The sequence below is a fragment of the Vigna unguiculata genome, chromosome 3 (assembly GCF_037176805.1).
Source record: "Vigna unguiculata cultivar grain cowpea cultivar isolate G323 ecotype 2 chromosome 3, ASM3717680v1, whole genome shotgun sequence".
In the NCBI taxonomy this organism is placed as follows: domain Eukaryota; kingdom Viridiplantae; phylum Streptophyta; class Magnoliopsida; order Fabales; family Fabaceae; genus Vigna; species Vigna unguiculata.
The window spans coordinates 68966581-68982808 of NC_140794.1; the positions used below are offsets into that span (position 1 = coordinate 68966581).

The following is a 16228-nucleotide window of genomic DNA, read 5'->3' on the forward strand; positions in this document are numbered from 1 at the left end:
GTAAATATAAATTTATTTTCTATATTAACTTAATAATATTATATTATTATCACATATTAACATATTACCATTTATATATGAAAAATATATCGTACAATATACATATATAAAATAAAATATATATTTTATAAAAAAATGCATTAAAAGATATATTTATATAATAAATAAATTAAAATATTAAAACACGACTTCAACATATAAGATAAACGAACATTTTAAAAGAAATTAAAGCAATATATATATATATATATATATATATATATATATATATATATATATATATATATATATATATATGCACGCGTAACAGCAGCAAACACGAAAGTCAGAAAAACAAAAAAAATGAAATGGAAAAATAAAAGCAAGATATAATGTTTAGTAAAAGGAGAAAGAGAAGAAGGGAATGCGTACGCATGAGGGAACAACGAAAGAGGGAAAAGAAAAGGGAGCAGTGACGCCGCTGAACCAGAGACCCGACGGAGCTGCGACGCGAAGTGATCGGAACTGCGACGTGGACGAGCGGAGCTACGGCGTCGAAGGTGATGAATATCAAACTCAAATAGGTCAACGTTCGATTAGGGTTTTCCGTTTGGGATTTGGGTCTCGATCTCTGCTTACAATTGGATTTTCGATTTGAGTCGTTGGGGTTTTAATTTGGGCTTAAAATCTGAATGCCAACAACATATTTTTCTGTCATTTCATCCCGTTTTTTGAACTCGGTAACTCGTTCTCAAACTCACGAGTCTGGTACGAGTCAGCGAGTTAACTCCGAGTTTACTCCGAGTTTGACAAATAACGAGTTTATATGCGAGTTAACTCGTCAACAGTGTCATGACTCGCAGACTCGTACGGGTTTACGAGTCAACCCGCGAGTTCGATAATCTTGATCCCAGCGGAAAATGTAATGTGAGGTTTTGCCCTTAGCTATGCATGCTCTAGACTTTTAACAGAAGCATGAGGTTGTATGCATATTGAAGACTGTTCTTCGGGTATTGGTTCAAATGAATGTGGTCACCCTTCGTAAGCAGGTGACTACACTGGGTAAACAATTCCTTATCCGAAACACTAGAATTGAATTGAACAGAAGCGGAAATATTATAATTGAATTGAACAGTAATTATTTGGATTCTGCTAAATTCTTCAAGAGAATAGTTCAGAATTTTCCAAAATTCTGCAAAATTATTAGTGATTTGACAGAATTTGCATGAAGCCAGCTACCAAATTCTAATCATGAAATCGTGATCCCTGACAAGTGATGACTCTTGTTGAAATAGACTAAGACAACTAGAACTTGCCTCCTTTGTGCAAGTTAATCGTTGGTCTTTTAGTGGATAGTTCTCTGGTATATTCAAGTTGCGAACCCTATAATTGAGATAAAAAGGTTTCGGTGTGGTCGTTAATGCCCAATCCAAATACCTATATTTTGGCTTTTGTTGTACAGATACCAACACATGGACATACTATTAAACTCTGGTTTTAATATTTGGTTTAGACTAAGTTTAGTGTCTGCAACCTCTGGGCAGGTAGTAATGTCATGTCCAGAGGTTGCAGACACTAAACTTTTTGACCCCAATCCTCTACTTTTATCATCTACAACATTATCTTGCCAGTCTCACTTCCAGACATTATAAACCAGTCTCAATCAATTAAAAATCAAATAATTTAATTTTTAGAAAACCAGAAATAAAATAAATAAAAAGCAAAACTAGATATATTATATATATATATATATATATATATATATATATATATATATACACGTAACAGAACAACAACAAAAGCCAGAGAAAAAAAATGAAATAAAAAAACAAAGAAAGATATATAATATATTATATATGTAATGATCAGTAAAAGTAAAAAAAATGAAATAAAAAACAAAGAAAGATATATTATATACGTATGTCATTAATTCGAAAGAGGGAAAAGAGAAGAAGGGAACAACGACGCCACTGAACCAGCGACCCGACGGAGCTGCCACGCGAGGCGATCAGAGCTGCCGTGCGAGATGATCGGAGCTGCGACGTGAATGACCGGGGCTGAGATTTCGAAATAGGTCAACGTTTTCAAGTTCGATCTTCTCTTCTTCTTCGATTAGGGTTTTCGAGTTGGGTTTCGATCTCTATTTTTGCTTGGATTTTCGATTTGGGGCATTGGGGTTTTGGTTTGGGCTTAAAATCCGAAAGCCAACAACATGTTTTTGTGTCAATTCGTCTCGTTCTTCGAACTCGGTGACTCGCTCTCGAACTCGCGAGTTTGGTACGAGTCGACGAGTTTACTCCGAGTTCATTACGAGTTTGAAAAAAAACGAGTTTATATGCGAGTTAACCCGTGAACACTGTCATGACTCGCAGACTCGTACGGGTGTACGAGTCAACCTGCGAGTTTGATAACCATGGTTCCAGCCATTAATTTAAAAACCAAAATATCAGAGGAGAGGGTGGACTAAATGGATTGAACTCAGTTGCTAAAACATATTTAAACAAAATCTCTTTGCTGGTGCAGTTCACTCCTTTTAGTCCTACTATGTGAAAGAAAAGAGTGGCATGCTAAATGAAAGTGCTCCTTGTAAATTATAAGAACTACACACTGAAGTTTTGAGAGTAGCAGAGTGTGACTCTTGCAGCATAAAATGAAAGCAGAGACATGCAAGGATTACATAATAATCGTAAACTTTGTGGCCAAATTATGCGTGCAATGGGTTAGGTGGCATGATGTTTGTTGCTATATTTAAGCATGAAGGGAATATAGTTGTAAAGAACACTCTTAATTGCAAATATGTACTATCTCTAATAGAAATTTAATAGTTGTGATCAATCATTTTTCTTTTTTTCCTTGATTATTGTTTTCTGATCATAGGTTGTACTATATGAAATCCATTAGTTATGTCTGTTACTAAAGGCTTACTTGGATAAAGACTATCAAAAGTCTTCTCTCTCAGGAGTAGAGCTTCTCTAGATTTTTTTCATCTGCTTTATTTTGTATATTTAAATATATTTTACTTAATTATTTCTTCTTTTGGATTGTATTTAGTGAATATTCTTCCTCTGTGTGCTCTCATTTCCTTTTTATTAGCAGAAATGAAGAGAAAACACACTGATCTCATGTACTGGGTGGGAGTCATAACATTTCCTTTGGTTGTCAAATAGGAAACAAAATGGAAAAGAGAAGAATATTTTGTTTATAAAGTCAATTTTTATTTTTCATCAAATAAAGAGGAATCATTATTTGTGTTGTTTTTCCTGTTTTTTTTTTTCTTTTCCAAATAGACCAATAGATTTTTATGACTAACTTCTGAGTTGCTCTCCATAAGATATGTTTTAGCCTTTTGTGTTCATCTCTAAAGGTGTGATTCTCGAGATTATCAGACAATTATATGTAGTGACTGTTTTCAAATTTCAAATAGAATGTCAATACAAAAAATAATTCCATAGAAACTTCTAATTTTAATCGAACTTAGGAAGCAACATTATTTAGTTGCGCATTATTAAAGCACCATTTCTTCAATTGGCTTACCAGTACTGCTTTTTTTTTTCTTGTGAACAAAACAAGAACTGTTAGAATATCAGTATCAAACTTAAATGAGTTAAGGACCAAAGGCCCAAAGAAGATAATGGACTCAATGTACATCATGGAGATCACTTTCAAATTCACGTGATTTCTGTAGTCTCTTTCAAACTTGAAATGAAATTTCTTAAACGAGGCATGGAATAAATTAGTCATTCAGAGTCACAGAATTCCCTCCTAGATTAATAGGTGCAGTGGCAGAAACATTTTAGGAGTAGTAGCTTTGAAATTAATTAATTACGAAAATTCACCAAAAGGAGACACACTAACAAGAAAATTGTGATACTACTTTATTGTATATGTCAAAATGTATGAGTTGGTGTGTAGAGTGTGTTCCCTTCATGAACGTACCACCCAAATATGAGTTGGTTATAATAAGCACCTGGATTTTAATTTTTTTTTTTATAATTGAATAAATCAGTTTGAACTATTTTCACGTAAGATATAAGCTATTTTTATATCTTAGAAAGATTCCCTTTACTTTCCTTTCACCGCACACCATAAACCTTTTTCTTTTTAATTTGCTTCTTGCCAGGCCAGTGTGATAAAATCTTTAGAACTGATAATTGAAATGCATTGCCCTAAACAAAAAGTGTGGCCATTGCACTAGGTTTCTTTTTTGGTGTTAAAGTAGTGGCAGGTTTTCCTATCTAAGTCTTTTCTTCCAATCAATGACTCATAATTGTTGAAATAACGTTGATGATGAGAGGAAAGTGGAGTTGATGATGAATGTTAATAATTGATAATGCATGCATAAATGCAAGAGTAGAAGTAGTACTATGATGTGAGGGCATGAAAGAGTGAAGAACATAAATTAGAAAGCGCTGAAGGAGAGAGACAGAAGAAACAAATCTATAAGCGAAACGATGTGTTGGCTCTCTCAACAGCTGAACATTAAATTGGACAGAGTTCTGAGTCTCCTTTCTTGTTCCCACCATTAAATTGGACAGCCTCTTTTTGAATTTCAACCATCTTTTAATTAAAACCTTCATACCAATCTTCACATACGTTGCTATAAGAAAAGAGAGACAATACAAACAATTGTAAGTATTAGTGAAACGATAAGTTTGTATATAATTACTCTAATTATTTTATCTGTCAAATTTAGTTATTTGCTTTTGCTTTTGTACTCTACCTACTTGTTTTTATGTTATTTTTCTTTTCTTTCCTATGTGTCAGACAAACGTATCTCTGTTTTCTCCCAATTGCTTAAGCTTAAAAGTTTCTCTACATGATGTGTGTTGAAGTGTCACCTCTATTGAATTACTTTATGTCGACTTATTTAGTTTCTCAGATTGGAAGACTGGGGATGGGGAAATCGAGTTGTTATATTTTCTGATAGACGTAAGTAGAAGGTAAAACACAGAGCAGTGAGAAAGTGAGGCAATGTTTTGTTTTGGTTTGCTGACTAAAATAAAATAAAATCGAATGTCTAATAAATGAGGTTAATATCTTTGATGACACACGTCACCTTTTATGTCAGTGTGTAAACTTTCATGATCTCTTTAAGGAACTTCAACTTTATTTCTGTTTGTCTTTGTTCTTCACTTGTTTATTTTCTCTCTCTTTTTTTCTGTTTTCTTTTTCTGCAGAGACAGCACAAGAAGGGAAGATCCTTTTGGTAAGAAGCAACATTGACTATTGTATAATGCTTCACTCTCCTCTTTTGAAGTTATGTTCATTTATGTCTATTTTCTTTTGAAAATTACGATCATTTCGTTTTTAAGTTACGATAATTTGTTTAGTTCTAAGAAATTATAATGTTTATACGTTTTACATATTTATAATTATTCTTAGTTTTCGAAGGCACGAAGATTTTTCTTTTTTTTTGAAATATTTTATATATGTTCTTTCAAAATTAAACCAGCTTACTTTTAAGGCATGTTTAAACTTTAGTTAAATTCAAGACTCTAGTATTACTCACTACCAAGTCAAGATTCCGAGAAAAAAAAAAGCATGTTGGAGGAGCTTAGACACATCACGTGATGGATTTGTAAGGTTTTTATTATTTATTGAGATTTGATTTGAGAGTAACTTTATTCATTCGTGTCGTGTTATTCAATTATTATGTACATATTTTTGGGAAATTTCTTTTATCAGTATAAGGTAACTTTTAAAGTTATCAAAGTCTAATTTAAGAAAGAAAGAAAAATCGTGCTAAACCTCATTTCCAGCGAATGACATTGCATCCAACGAATCTCATTCTAAAAGTATTTGAAAAAATTATTTGATTTAATCGGGAATGTAATTCGTATTTGGATGTAAAAGTAGAAGCATTTTTGTTTTGAAGAGGTTTTAGTTTTTGTTTTGCAGAGGTTTTCATTCTTGGGAAGACTTTTGGATAGGTAATATCGATCTTCTGTGCATCCTTCCAAGGTCAGTTCGGTGGTTACTATACTTGTAATGAATTGACTTCTGATTTAGTTTTCTGGTATGGATCTGATTATTTCTTTCTTCTTTAGCAGTGGTTTATTCATATACTGATGTACTCAAACTAAATCATACATGTTTTTTTATTTTCTACACATCATTCATGTTTTAGACTTTGGTTTATTGTTTAATTTCATTTCACAAAACTCACTTTTAAGGTAATAATTTTCTCTCACCCATCTATTTTGAATCTCCATGGTTCGTTTATTATTTTCTTTCAGTTGATTCATAAGGATTCCTATTTATTTTAAGAAATTGACGAGTAGAAGAATTTGGCTTTTCTCATTGTTTAGTAATTTAACTTGTGAATTTTGTCCTTCTTTGTCTCATATGTCACTTCTCTTTCGCCACTTTCTTTTCTTCTGTTCAATAAAAACTGTTGTTAGGTGTTTAAATAAGATGATGTTAGGTGTTTTATGACTTATATAGTAATTCGTTTTGGAGTAGTATTATATTTCATATAAACATTAGATTCTATTTCATGTAAATATTAGATTGAATGAGACTTGTTTTCTGGATGTTTTGGATAATTATATACAGTATATAAGATGATGTTAGGTGTTTTATGACTTATATAGTAATTCGTTTTGGAGTAGTATTATATTTCATATAAACATTAGATTCTATTTCATGTAAATATTAGATTGAATGAGACTTGTTTTCTGGATGTTTTGGGTAATTATATACAGTATATAAGATTATGTTAGGTGTTTTATGACTTATAGTAATTCGTTTTGGAGTAGTATTATATTTCATATAAACATTAGATTCTATTTCATGTAAATATTAGATTGAATGAGACTTGTTTTCTGGATGTTTTGGATAATTATATACAGTATATAAGATGATGTTAGGTGTTTTATGACTTATATAGTAATTCGTTTTGGAGTAGTATTATATTTCATATAAACATTAGATTCTATTTCATGTAAATATTAGATTGAATGAGACTTGTTTTCTGGATGTTTTGGATAATTATATACAGTATATAAGATGATGTTAGGTGTTTTATGACTTATATAGTAATTCGTTTTGGAGTAGTATTATATTTCATATAAACATTAGATTCTATTTCATGTAAATATTAGATTGAATGAGACTTGTTTTCTGGATGTTTTGGGTAATTATATACAGTATATAAGATTATGTTAGGTGTTTTATGACTTATAGTAATTCGTTTTGGAGTAGTATTATATTTCATATAAACATTAGATTCTATTTCATGTAAATATTAGATTGAATGAGATTTGTTTTCTAGAAGTTTTGGGTAATTATATACAATATATAAGATGATGTTAGGTGTTTTATGACTTATGTAGTAATTCGTTTTGGAGTAGTATTATATTTCATATAAACATTACATTCAATTTCATGTAAATATTAGATTGAATGAGATTTGTTTTTTTGATGTTTTGGGTAATTATATACAGGTTTGGTATGTGGTAAGAAGCATAAACGAATTTTTCATAAAAAAAATAATAAATCACTTTTTATACCAGTTGAGGTCATACTTGGTGTAAAATGTGTAATTTTTTATACCGGTTGGAACTATAATCGGTATAGTAAGTCATTTTTTCTTACATAACTTTTCATTTTCAAGAGGACTTTCTATACCGGTTTTAGAAATGGTATAAAAAATAATTTTTTATACCTGCCATGGAACCGATGTAGAAAGATCAAACCTTCTATACCACCTGCTTCTATACCGATGCTAGAAACGGTATAAAAAGTCTTTTTTTACCGGTATAAAAAGCCTAAACCTAAGAGATGATTTTCTTTTATCTTCCTTTAGATAGGTTTAAAGTTTTTGTTGCACATGATAGATGTGTCAACGTGAAAATGATTCGAATTTTTTTCTTATATATATAATATTTAATTTAGGATTCACTTTAATTTTTATACTTTTTATTTAATTGAGTTTGTTGTTTTTTACTAGAATCAATTTTTTTCTTTATATTATACTGGTTTTAACTAGTTTAGAAAGTGTCACTTGTTAAATCATTAAAAAATGTTATTAAGAAAATGTTAAACGACGATAATGTTAATTTAACAAAAATATCAAATTAAGTTTTTTTTAATAAAAGTTGATATTGATTTTTTTTATATAGAAAAATATAAATATAGAGATAAGTTGCTAATTAATTAAGTTTATATATATATATATATAATTAATCTATTTATTTTATAAATAGGTTTAAGTCATTATTTTATAATTATGCTTCTCAATTTATCATAGTGAATGTATGCATATATTTAACTTTTTTTTATATATACGACTTTTGAATTTTATGGACGTCAGAAGATCGTTAGGATTTCGAAACAAAAATATACTATAAAAGTATACTCAAATTAAAATTTTAAAATACATTTATACCTTATTAATAGCTTAAAATTAATTTTTAGAAAAGGTAAACTAACAAGTTCAAATTTCATATTTTATAACTTGTTTATTATGAACTTATTTTTCTCTCATCATTCTGATGATTAAGAGTGTGTTTGATTCAGTGTTAGAGAAATAATTTAATTGAATCAATTCTCTAATACAGAAATAAGAAATTAATTATTTTTCATTCAATATGATTTCTTTTATTCTTTAATTGATTCTGAAAACCAAACACTTACTATTTTGCATTAAAAAATAGATTTTAATCAATTTTACATCAATTTAACGTATAATCACGTATTAATTTGTTCAAAAATAAATCATAACCTCGTAAAATATTTAATACGACCACATTCTCATATCATTAATCGATCAAAGTACAATTTTCATTTGTGTAGAATCTTATAAAACATATAACTATTGGATTAAGTTTGGACTTTAAACCTTTTAAACAAATTTCATTCGCTCGGCTGTATTTTTTATTTGTGGCCACACAATATTGCTAAAACTAACCATTTTTGTAGAGGGTTAAAACTTGGTAAGACAACAATGAATTTATATGTTCAAAGACCACGATCAAAACAGAATGTAAAATGAAAATCCTCATCATAAATTCCATCTACACAGCCACAGAAACGGGAAAGCACAACAACACGATTCATAAAATTGATAAAATATTATATACACTAAACAAATGAATCCTATGAGTTATAATACAATTATTGAATAGTTATTTTAGTCATCAAAATATGATTGTTCTCGTGGTACTAATATCCTGAGAAGGGTATTTCTGAAAAGTATAAATGCAATGAAACTTAGCAGCTAGGTGGGGTGTATTTCAAAATTACCTTAGCCCAATAATATATTATAGTCTGTTAGAATTTCGTTGGCCCAATATTTGACTGGTCTGAATAATGAACTGAGCTGAGTCATCATAACATACTGTAACCATAGAAGTCGAAAGCTCTCTGGAACGGTGGGAATTGCAGGTATTGCCAAGTTTGTGAATCGCCGTATCGTATCCTCTTTTTACCCTTTATCTGCGTCAATTTCAAAACTTCTATTTTGCTTCAATCAAACTATGTGTTTCTCTAACATTTCTGGTAAGAAATTGAAAATTCAATTGGTTTGTTGAAGAAATTAATAATTGTCGGCATGCTTACTATTACGAAGAAATTAACTTCGCAATTTAGTTTTTATGAGATGGCCATTTTTTAAACTCATCTCTGGCTATGACCACTGTTAACTCCTCCGAATTTCTAAGAGATAAAAGTGCCTGTGTTGTGTTAGTAGGGACTGTTGTTTGCTCATGCTAATGAAAGATGGCATGAATTCCCGATTATTGTTGGACTGTGCAAAAAGTTGCATATTGTCTTCTTCTCCTGTTTTCAGAAGACAACAATTCTTGATAAGGTGTGTGGAAGGCTCCATTGATCATAGACCTCATTCTAGAGATATGCAAGCCCTAAGGTCTATTGAGGTTGACTCTGAGAGTGTTATTCGAGCAATTACTCCTACCCTTGATCCTACCAGACATAAAGGCCAGGCTGGTATAACAACATCCTTGCATTGCATCTTTCTATGATCCATTCTATTACTAGAGAATAAACCATAGATTTAGTACATGATTTAGTACATGATGTATTACTCTTGCTCTAAACGGTGCCTAAAGCAGAATATATATATATATATATATATATATATGTAATTAATAGAAGTTATGATAAGTAGTCTCCTAAATATTAAAAAAAAACATTAAAATGGTTCCTGAAAGTTACTGAAATATATGAATTTACGGACTAATTAATGGATATTGTATTTGGAGTATTAGTCATATATGTAGTTTTACTTCAACGACTACTTGATAGTAAGGGTAATATTTGGGAGACAATGTTTGGATATAAGTTTGCTAACTTAAGTTCAGATTAAACTTATCCAAGCTTAAGTTTTGAAAGTGAATTTGCGAGGCAACCTAAGTTTTGTTTCTGAAAATTTCAGTATTCAAACAAAATTTTGATGTGCAGACCTATTTTTTAGGGTATCCAAACATGCCATGAAACTGGGTTTATTTTTCAAATTGAGTTTGTAGCACCCCAAAAGAAAAACCAAACACAGCCCAAATTGGTGATTCATTCAGTTAGCGAAAAAGTAATCCAGGACCCTGTATCATTGTATTTTATTTTTTGGCTGAAGAAGAAGAAGACATGTCTAATGTTTCCTTCACTTATGTTTCAAATCAGGAAATATAGCTGTTATTGGAGGGTGCCGTGAGTACACAGGAGCTCCATATTTTGCTGCAATTTCGGCCTTAAAAATTGTTAGTGCAAGCATTCCTTTCATATCTTGCATTTTGCCATTTAACTGAATTCTTGATCTGAAAAAGAAAGAAAAACTTTTCTATCAATTCAAGTTATCCCATTATTTTCCCATCCATGCAGGGTGCAGATCTGTCCCATGTTTTTTGTACAAAAGATGCTGCTCCTGTCATCAAAAGCTACAGTCCTGAGTTGATTGTGCACCCTGTTTTGGAAGAATCTTATAGTGTCGGGTATAACATCCAGTCTTCTAGTTAATGTTATATTGTGCCCCTGTATGAACATTTCGAAACCAAGTGGGTGTTGTTTTTAGTGAGAGACTAATTTCAAGGACGAAAACAAGAGATCCATAGCAAGCAAGGTTCTTTCTGAAGTTGATAAGTGGATGGAAAGATTTAACTGCCTTGTTGTTGGTCCAGGCCTTGGAAGAGACCCATTTCTTCTGGTATGTTTTCTCTTGAATGCTTCATTGTGTACCTCTTTTATTACACATGGTGTTTAATTTTTCGAGTTTTATCTTAAATTCATAATTTTTCTTTCTAATTCTTAGTGAGGTATATGCATTTAGTCTTTTAGTGAGTTGTGTTTCTTCAGACTACAAGATGCGATCTTAGGTCAGAGCTTCTCTATTCCTATACCATTCCCTCTTAAGTGTAACATGTTAATGTTAGGATGGTAAATCCCATCCATTTTATCATTAAACATGTATGGTGTATCTAATTCATTCATGTGATGCTAATTTCCACCGTGAATCATTCTATAAAAAACAAAACAAAACAAAACAAGCAAACTATAATATAGTGATTTACAAAAAACACTCATTTATGGAAATAGACTACTGGAGAATAACTCAAGGTTTTTTTAATACATATGAAAGGTTCATTTGATTTAAAATGTTGTAAGGCATAATTCTTGAAACTTAATGCTTTCTGGTACTGAAGGTTTTCTCCCTAACTTGTGCTGCAGACAATATATTTTTCTTATTTCAGTTGTATGATATTGTTTTATATGCTTTCATGACATTCTTTCAGCCACTGTCCACCATCTTTAATTCAAAATTTGCTCAATATTGTCAGGATTGTGTGAGTGAACTTATGAGACATGCAAGACAGTCAAATATCCCAATAGTTATAGATGGGGTAGGTATGTTGAGTTTTAGATATCTAGCACAAGGTTGACCAACATGTGAATCCTTTCATTTTTTTTTTCAGTCTTTATGTTTGAGCATTCTCATTAAATTTCTGGGTGTTGTTCAGGATGGTCTTTTTCTTGTTACAAATAATCTTGACCTTGTTCGTGGCTACCCCTTAGCTGTTCTAACACCAAATGTCAATGAATATAAGCGTCTTGTTCAGAAAGTACTGAGTTGTGAAGTAAATGATGTAGATGCTCCTCAACAACTGCTATCTCTTGCCAAACAGTAAGTTCCTTGATTCAACATACTAGCTTCTTTTATGTCAATGCTTTCAGACAATTGCTCTTTTGTGTGTTGTGATGTTTATGAAACATGTATCCAGACAATGAGTCTGAGTTGTAAAATTTTGTGCATCCATACTTGTACTTGGACTAATAGAGTGGTAAAAAAGCATCTGTTAGTTTTCATTGTGTTTTTAAATTTACTCGCTCAGCTCCTGATTGTTTTTGCTAAAAGGAGATTAATATCTTTGAACAATAAAGGGAGTTAGATGATGGCATAATGCTGAAGTAGTTTGCTTTGATCCCCAATGTTTAGTTATTTCTCACTATTATCTATGTTGTGATTCAATGCTCCATTTTATTGACAATTATGGACTGTTGTTAATGAACAGGATTGGCGGTGTTACTATCCTTAGGAAAGGAAATTCTGATCTTGTAAGTGATGGTGACACAGGTAGTTCTTTCACAAATATAAGTCTTATTTTGTTCTTTATTTTGGAGGAGGGGATCAAAGATTTTCCTTGAATAACAGTATTCTGCAAGGGCAACAAAGAAGTCTTTCATTTTAGATTAGTCTGTTTTGGTGCACGTATTGGGTGTCTCCTATGGCTATATTGATTAGGCCTTTAGGTTTTGGTGGAGATTTGCACCGATTTGGCTATATGAACTACTTTATAGAACATTTCTGTGTTCCACCAAAACCTAAAGGCCTAATCAATATGCAACTTTTTGCACAGTCCAACAATAATCGGGAATTCATGCCATCTTTCATTAGCATGAGCAAACAACAGTCCCTACTAACACAACACAGGCACTTTTATCTCTTAGAAATTCGGAGGAGTTAACAGTGGTCATAGCCAGAGATGAGTTTAAAAAATGGCCATCTCATAAAAACTAAATTGCGAAGTTAATTTCTTCGTAATAGTAAGCATGCCGACAATTATTAATTTCTTCAACAAACCAATTGAATTTTCAATTTCTTACCAGAAATGTTAGAGAAACACATAGTTTGATTGAAGCAAAATAGAAGTTTTGAAATTGACGCAGATAAAGGGTAAAAAGAGGATACGATACGGCGATTCACAAACTTGGCAATACCTGCAATTCCCACCGTTCCAGAGAGCTTTCGACTTCTATGGTTACAGTATGTTATGATGACTCAGCTCAGTTCATTATTCAGACCAGTCAAATATTGGGCCAACGAAATTCTAACAGACTATAATATATTATTGGGCTAAGGTAATTTTGAAATACACCCCACCTAGCTGCTAAGTTTCATTGCATTTATACTTTTCAGAAATACCCTTCTCAGGATATTAGTACCACGAGAACAATCATATTTTGATGACTAAAATAACTATTCAATAATTGTATTATAACTCATAGGATTCATTTGTTTAGTGTATATAATATTTTATCAATTTTATGAATCGTGTTGTTGTGCTTTCCCGTTTCTGTGGCTGTGTAGATGGAATTTATGATGAGGATTTTCATTTTACATTCTGTTTTGATCGTGGTCTTTGAACATATAAATTCATTGTTGTCTTACCAAGTTTTAACCCTCTACAAAAATGGTTAGTTTTAGCAATATTGTGTGGCCACAAATAAAAAATACAGCCGAGCGAATGAAATTTGTTTAAAAGGTTTAAAGTCCAAACTTAATCCAATAGTTATATGTTTTATAAGATTCTACACAAATGAAAATTGTACTTTGATCGATTAATGATATGAGAATGTGGTCGTATTAAATATTTTACGAGGTTATGATTTATTTTTGAACAAATTAATACGTGATTATACGTTAAATTGATGTAAAATTGATTAAAATCTATTTTTTAATGCAAAATAGTAAGTGTTTGGTTTTCAGAATCAATTAAAGAATAAAAGAAATCATATTGAATGAAAAATAATTAATTTCTTATTTCTGTATTAGAGAATTGATTCAATTAAATTATTTCTCTAACACTGAATCAAACACACTCTTAATCATCAGAATGATGAGAGAAAAATAAGTTCATAATAAACAAGTTATAAAATATGAAATTTGAACTTGTTAGTTTACCTTTTCTAAAAATTAATTTTAAGCTATTAATAAGGTATAAATGTATTTTAAAATTTTAATTTGAGTATACTTTTATAGTATATTTTTGTTTCGAAATCCTAACGATCTTCTGACGTCCATAAAATTCAAAAGTCGTATATATAAAAAAACGTTAAATATATGCATACATTCACTGTGATAAATTGAGAAGCATAATTATAAAATAATGACTTAAACCTATTTATAAAATAAATAGATTAATTATATATATATATATATATATATATATAAACTTAATTAATTAGCAACTTATCTCTATATTTATATTTTTCTATATAAAAAAAATCAATATCAACTTTTATTAAAAAAAACTTAATTTGATATTTTTGTTAAATTAACATTATCGTCGTTTAACATTTTCTTAATAACATTTTTTAATGATTTAACAAGTGACACTTTCTAAACTAGTTAAAACCAGTATAATATAAAGAAAAAAATTGATTCTAGTAAAAAACAACAAACTCAATTAAATAAAAAGTATAAAAATTAAAGTGAATCCTAAATTAAATATTATATATATAAGAAAAAAATTCGAATCATTTTCACGTTGACACATCTATCATGTGCAACAAAAACTTTAAACCTATCTAAAGGAAGATAAAAGAAAATCATCTCTTAGGTTTAGGTTACTTCAGAAAAATTCGTGGTCAAGAAAACATTGAAGACACGAAATACACACCATATAAATGCATAAAGACAAGTGTTTCTTAAGGAAAAAAAAAATCTAAAACTGCAGATATTTAGAGACTAATGTTTAACTATTATTTAAAAAATCTTATTTCCCAAAATAAACACCTTCAAATTCAAGAAAATGAACATTTGATGAAATGAAATGATAGCACATTCTCAACGTCAGACTTACAGTAAGTATAGTTATTACTAGGGGTGGCAAAACGGGCTGGGCCCAACGGGCCAGCCCGTCAGCCCGTGCTAAAAGGAACGGGCTGGGTTGAAGATTTCAACCCGTCAGCCCGTTCTGGCCCGTCCCGTCCAGCCCGTCAACTTTACGGGCCAAAGTACGGGCTGGCCCGTCCTGACCCGTTGGCCCGTTTTAAAAAAATAAAATAAAATAAAAATAATTAAAAAGATTAACTTTTTAGATTATATATTTTAAATGTAGAAATATATAATAGTATTGTAATTTAAATCATCAACATCTACAAATTAAGTTTGAATTATTAGTTATAATTGAATAATTTAATATGTAAATTTAATAATTATTTTAACTTATCTAATTAAAAACATTAACTAATCAATTAAAATTTAAAATAATATTTTATTTGATTAAATATGACTTTAATAATAATTTATATGTATATATAAACAAATTTAAAAAATAAAACAAATTAAAAAATTTGAAAACTAATTAAAAAAAATAAAAAAATTAAAAAAAAAACTAGACGGGCCAGCCCGGCCCGACCCGTTAGCCCGTCCTATACGGGACGGGTTGTAATTATTGGCCCGTTTCTATTTAACGGGCTGGCCCGTCCCGTCCCGTTTTTTGACGGGCCACATACGGGCCGGGCCAAAACGAGCCGGGCTGGCCCGTTTGCCACCCCTAGTTATTACACCTATAATTTAATAAGTTGTACTGTCAGCTTCTTATGGTGTATTTGGAGAGATAATTTAAAAAAAAAATCATTTATTTGATAAATTTAAAGTTATTAAAGTAAAATGAATTATTTAAAAAAAATTAAAAGAAAATTAAAATTTGAAAGCTGTAACAATTATTTTAAATAACTAAATTAATAGAAATATTTTAAGAAATAAATTATAAATTATTTAAATATAACATATTTCAATTTCTTTGAGAATTAACCCCGTTAAAACTTAAATCAAATCATATCTAGGCGCGCGTGTGTTCACGTTCCAATATGAAGCCAAAGAACGTGGGACCGTGTCTTTCCACCGTTACCCCATTTTCCATTAATTAATCTATCTAATGGGTTAGTGGGTTCAACCCAAATTCTCTGTATAAACCACTCACACTTTAGATTTTGGAAGCAAAGTCTTCCTTGC

At 30.5% G+C, this 16228-nt stretch overlaps 1 protein-coding gene across 6 annotated transcripts; it reads left to right on the plus strand.

The window, feature by feature from the left end:
• The first annotated feature begins 307 nt into the window (after positions 1-307).
• On the plus strand, positions 308-13555 carry LOC114176612 (ATP-dependent (S)-NAD(P)H-hydrate dehydratase-like). 6 transcript variants are annotated; one of them, XR_014993645.1, is made up of 9 exons: positions 308-539; positions 5157-5185; positions 5864-5940; positions 9770-9927; positions 10618-10694; positions 10816-10925; positions 11006-11137; positions 11769-11831; positions 11949-12676. XR_014993645.1 is itself a non-coding variant. In XM_085670980.1 (8 exons), exons 2-8 carry the CDS (start codon positions 9687-9689, stop codon positions 12631-12633), a joined length of 909 nt encoding a protein of 302 aa, XP_085527106.1. In that variant the 5' UTR covers positions 5880-5940; positions 9668-9686; the 3' UTR covers positions 12634-13555. The 6 variants fall into 6 exon arrangements, 1 of the variants encoding a protein (XP_085527106.1); XR_014993642.1 differs by having other exon boundaries at positions 309-539; positions 9668-9927; XR_014993643.1 differs by having other exon boundaries at positions 309-539; positions 9671-9927.
• Positions 13556-16228: the final 2673 nt, after the last annotated feature.

What these genes read in the sequence shown, in the direction of transcription:
- LOC114176612 (XM_085670980.1), top strand. Translation starts at nt 9,687, where the DNA reads ATGCTAATGAAAGATGGCATGAATTCCCGATTATTGTTGGACTGTGCA. An exon ending in CAATTTCGGCCTTAAAAATT is followed by an intron (nt 10,695 to 10,815) that starts GTTAGTGCAAGC and finishes CCATCCATGCAG; the next exon opens with GGTGCAGATCTGTCCCATGT. An exon ending in TCCCAATAGTTATAGATGGG is followed by an intron (nt 11,832 to 11,948) that starts GTAGGTATGTTG and finishes GGTGTTGTTCAG; the next exon opens with GATGGTCTTTTTCTTGTTAC.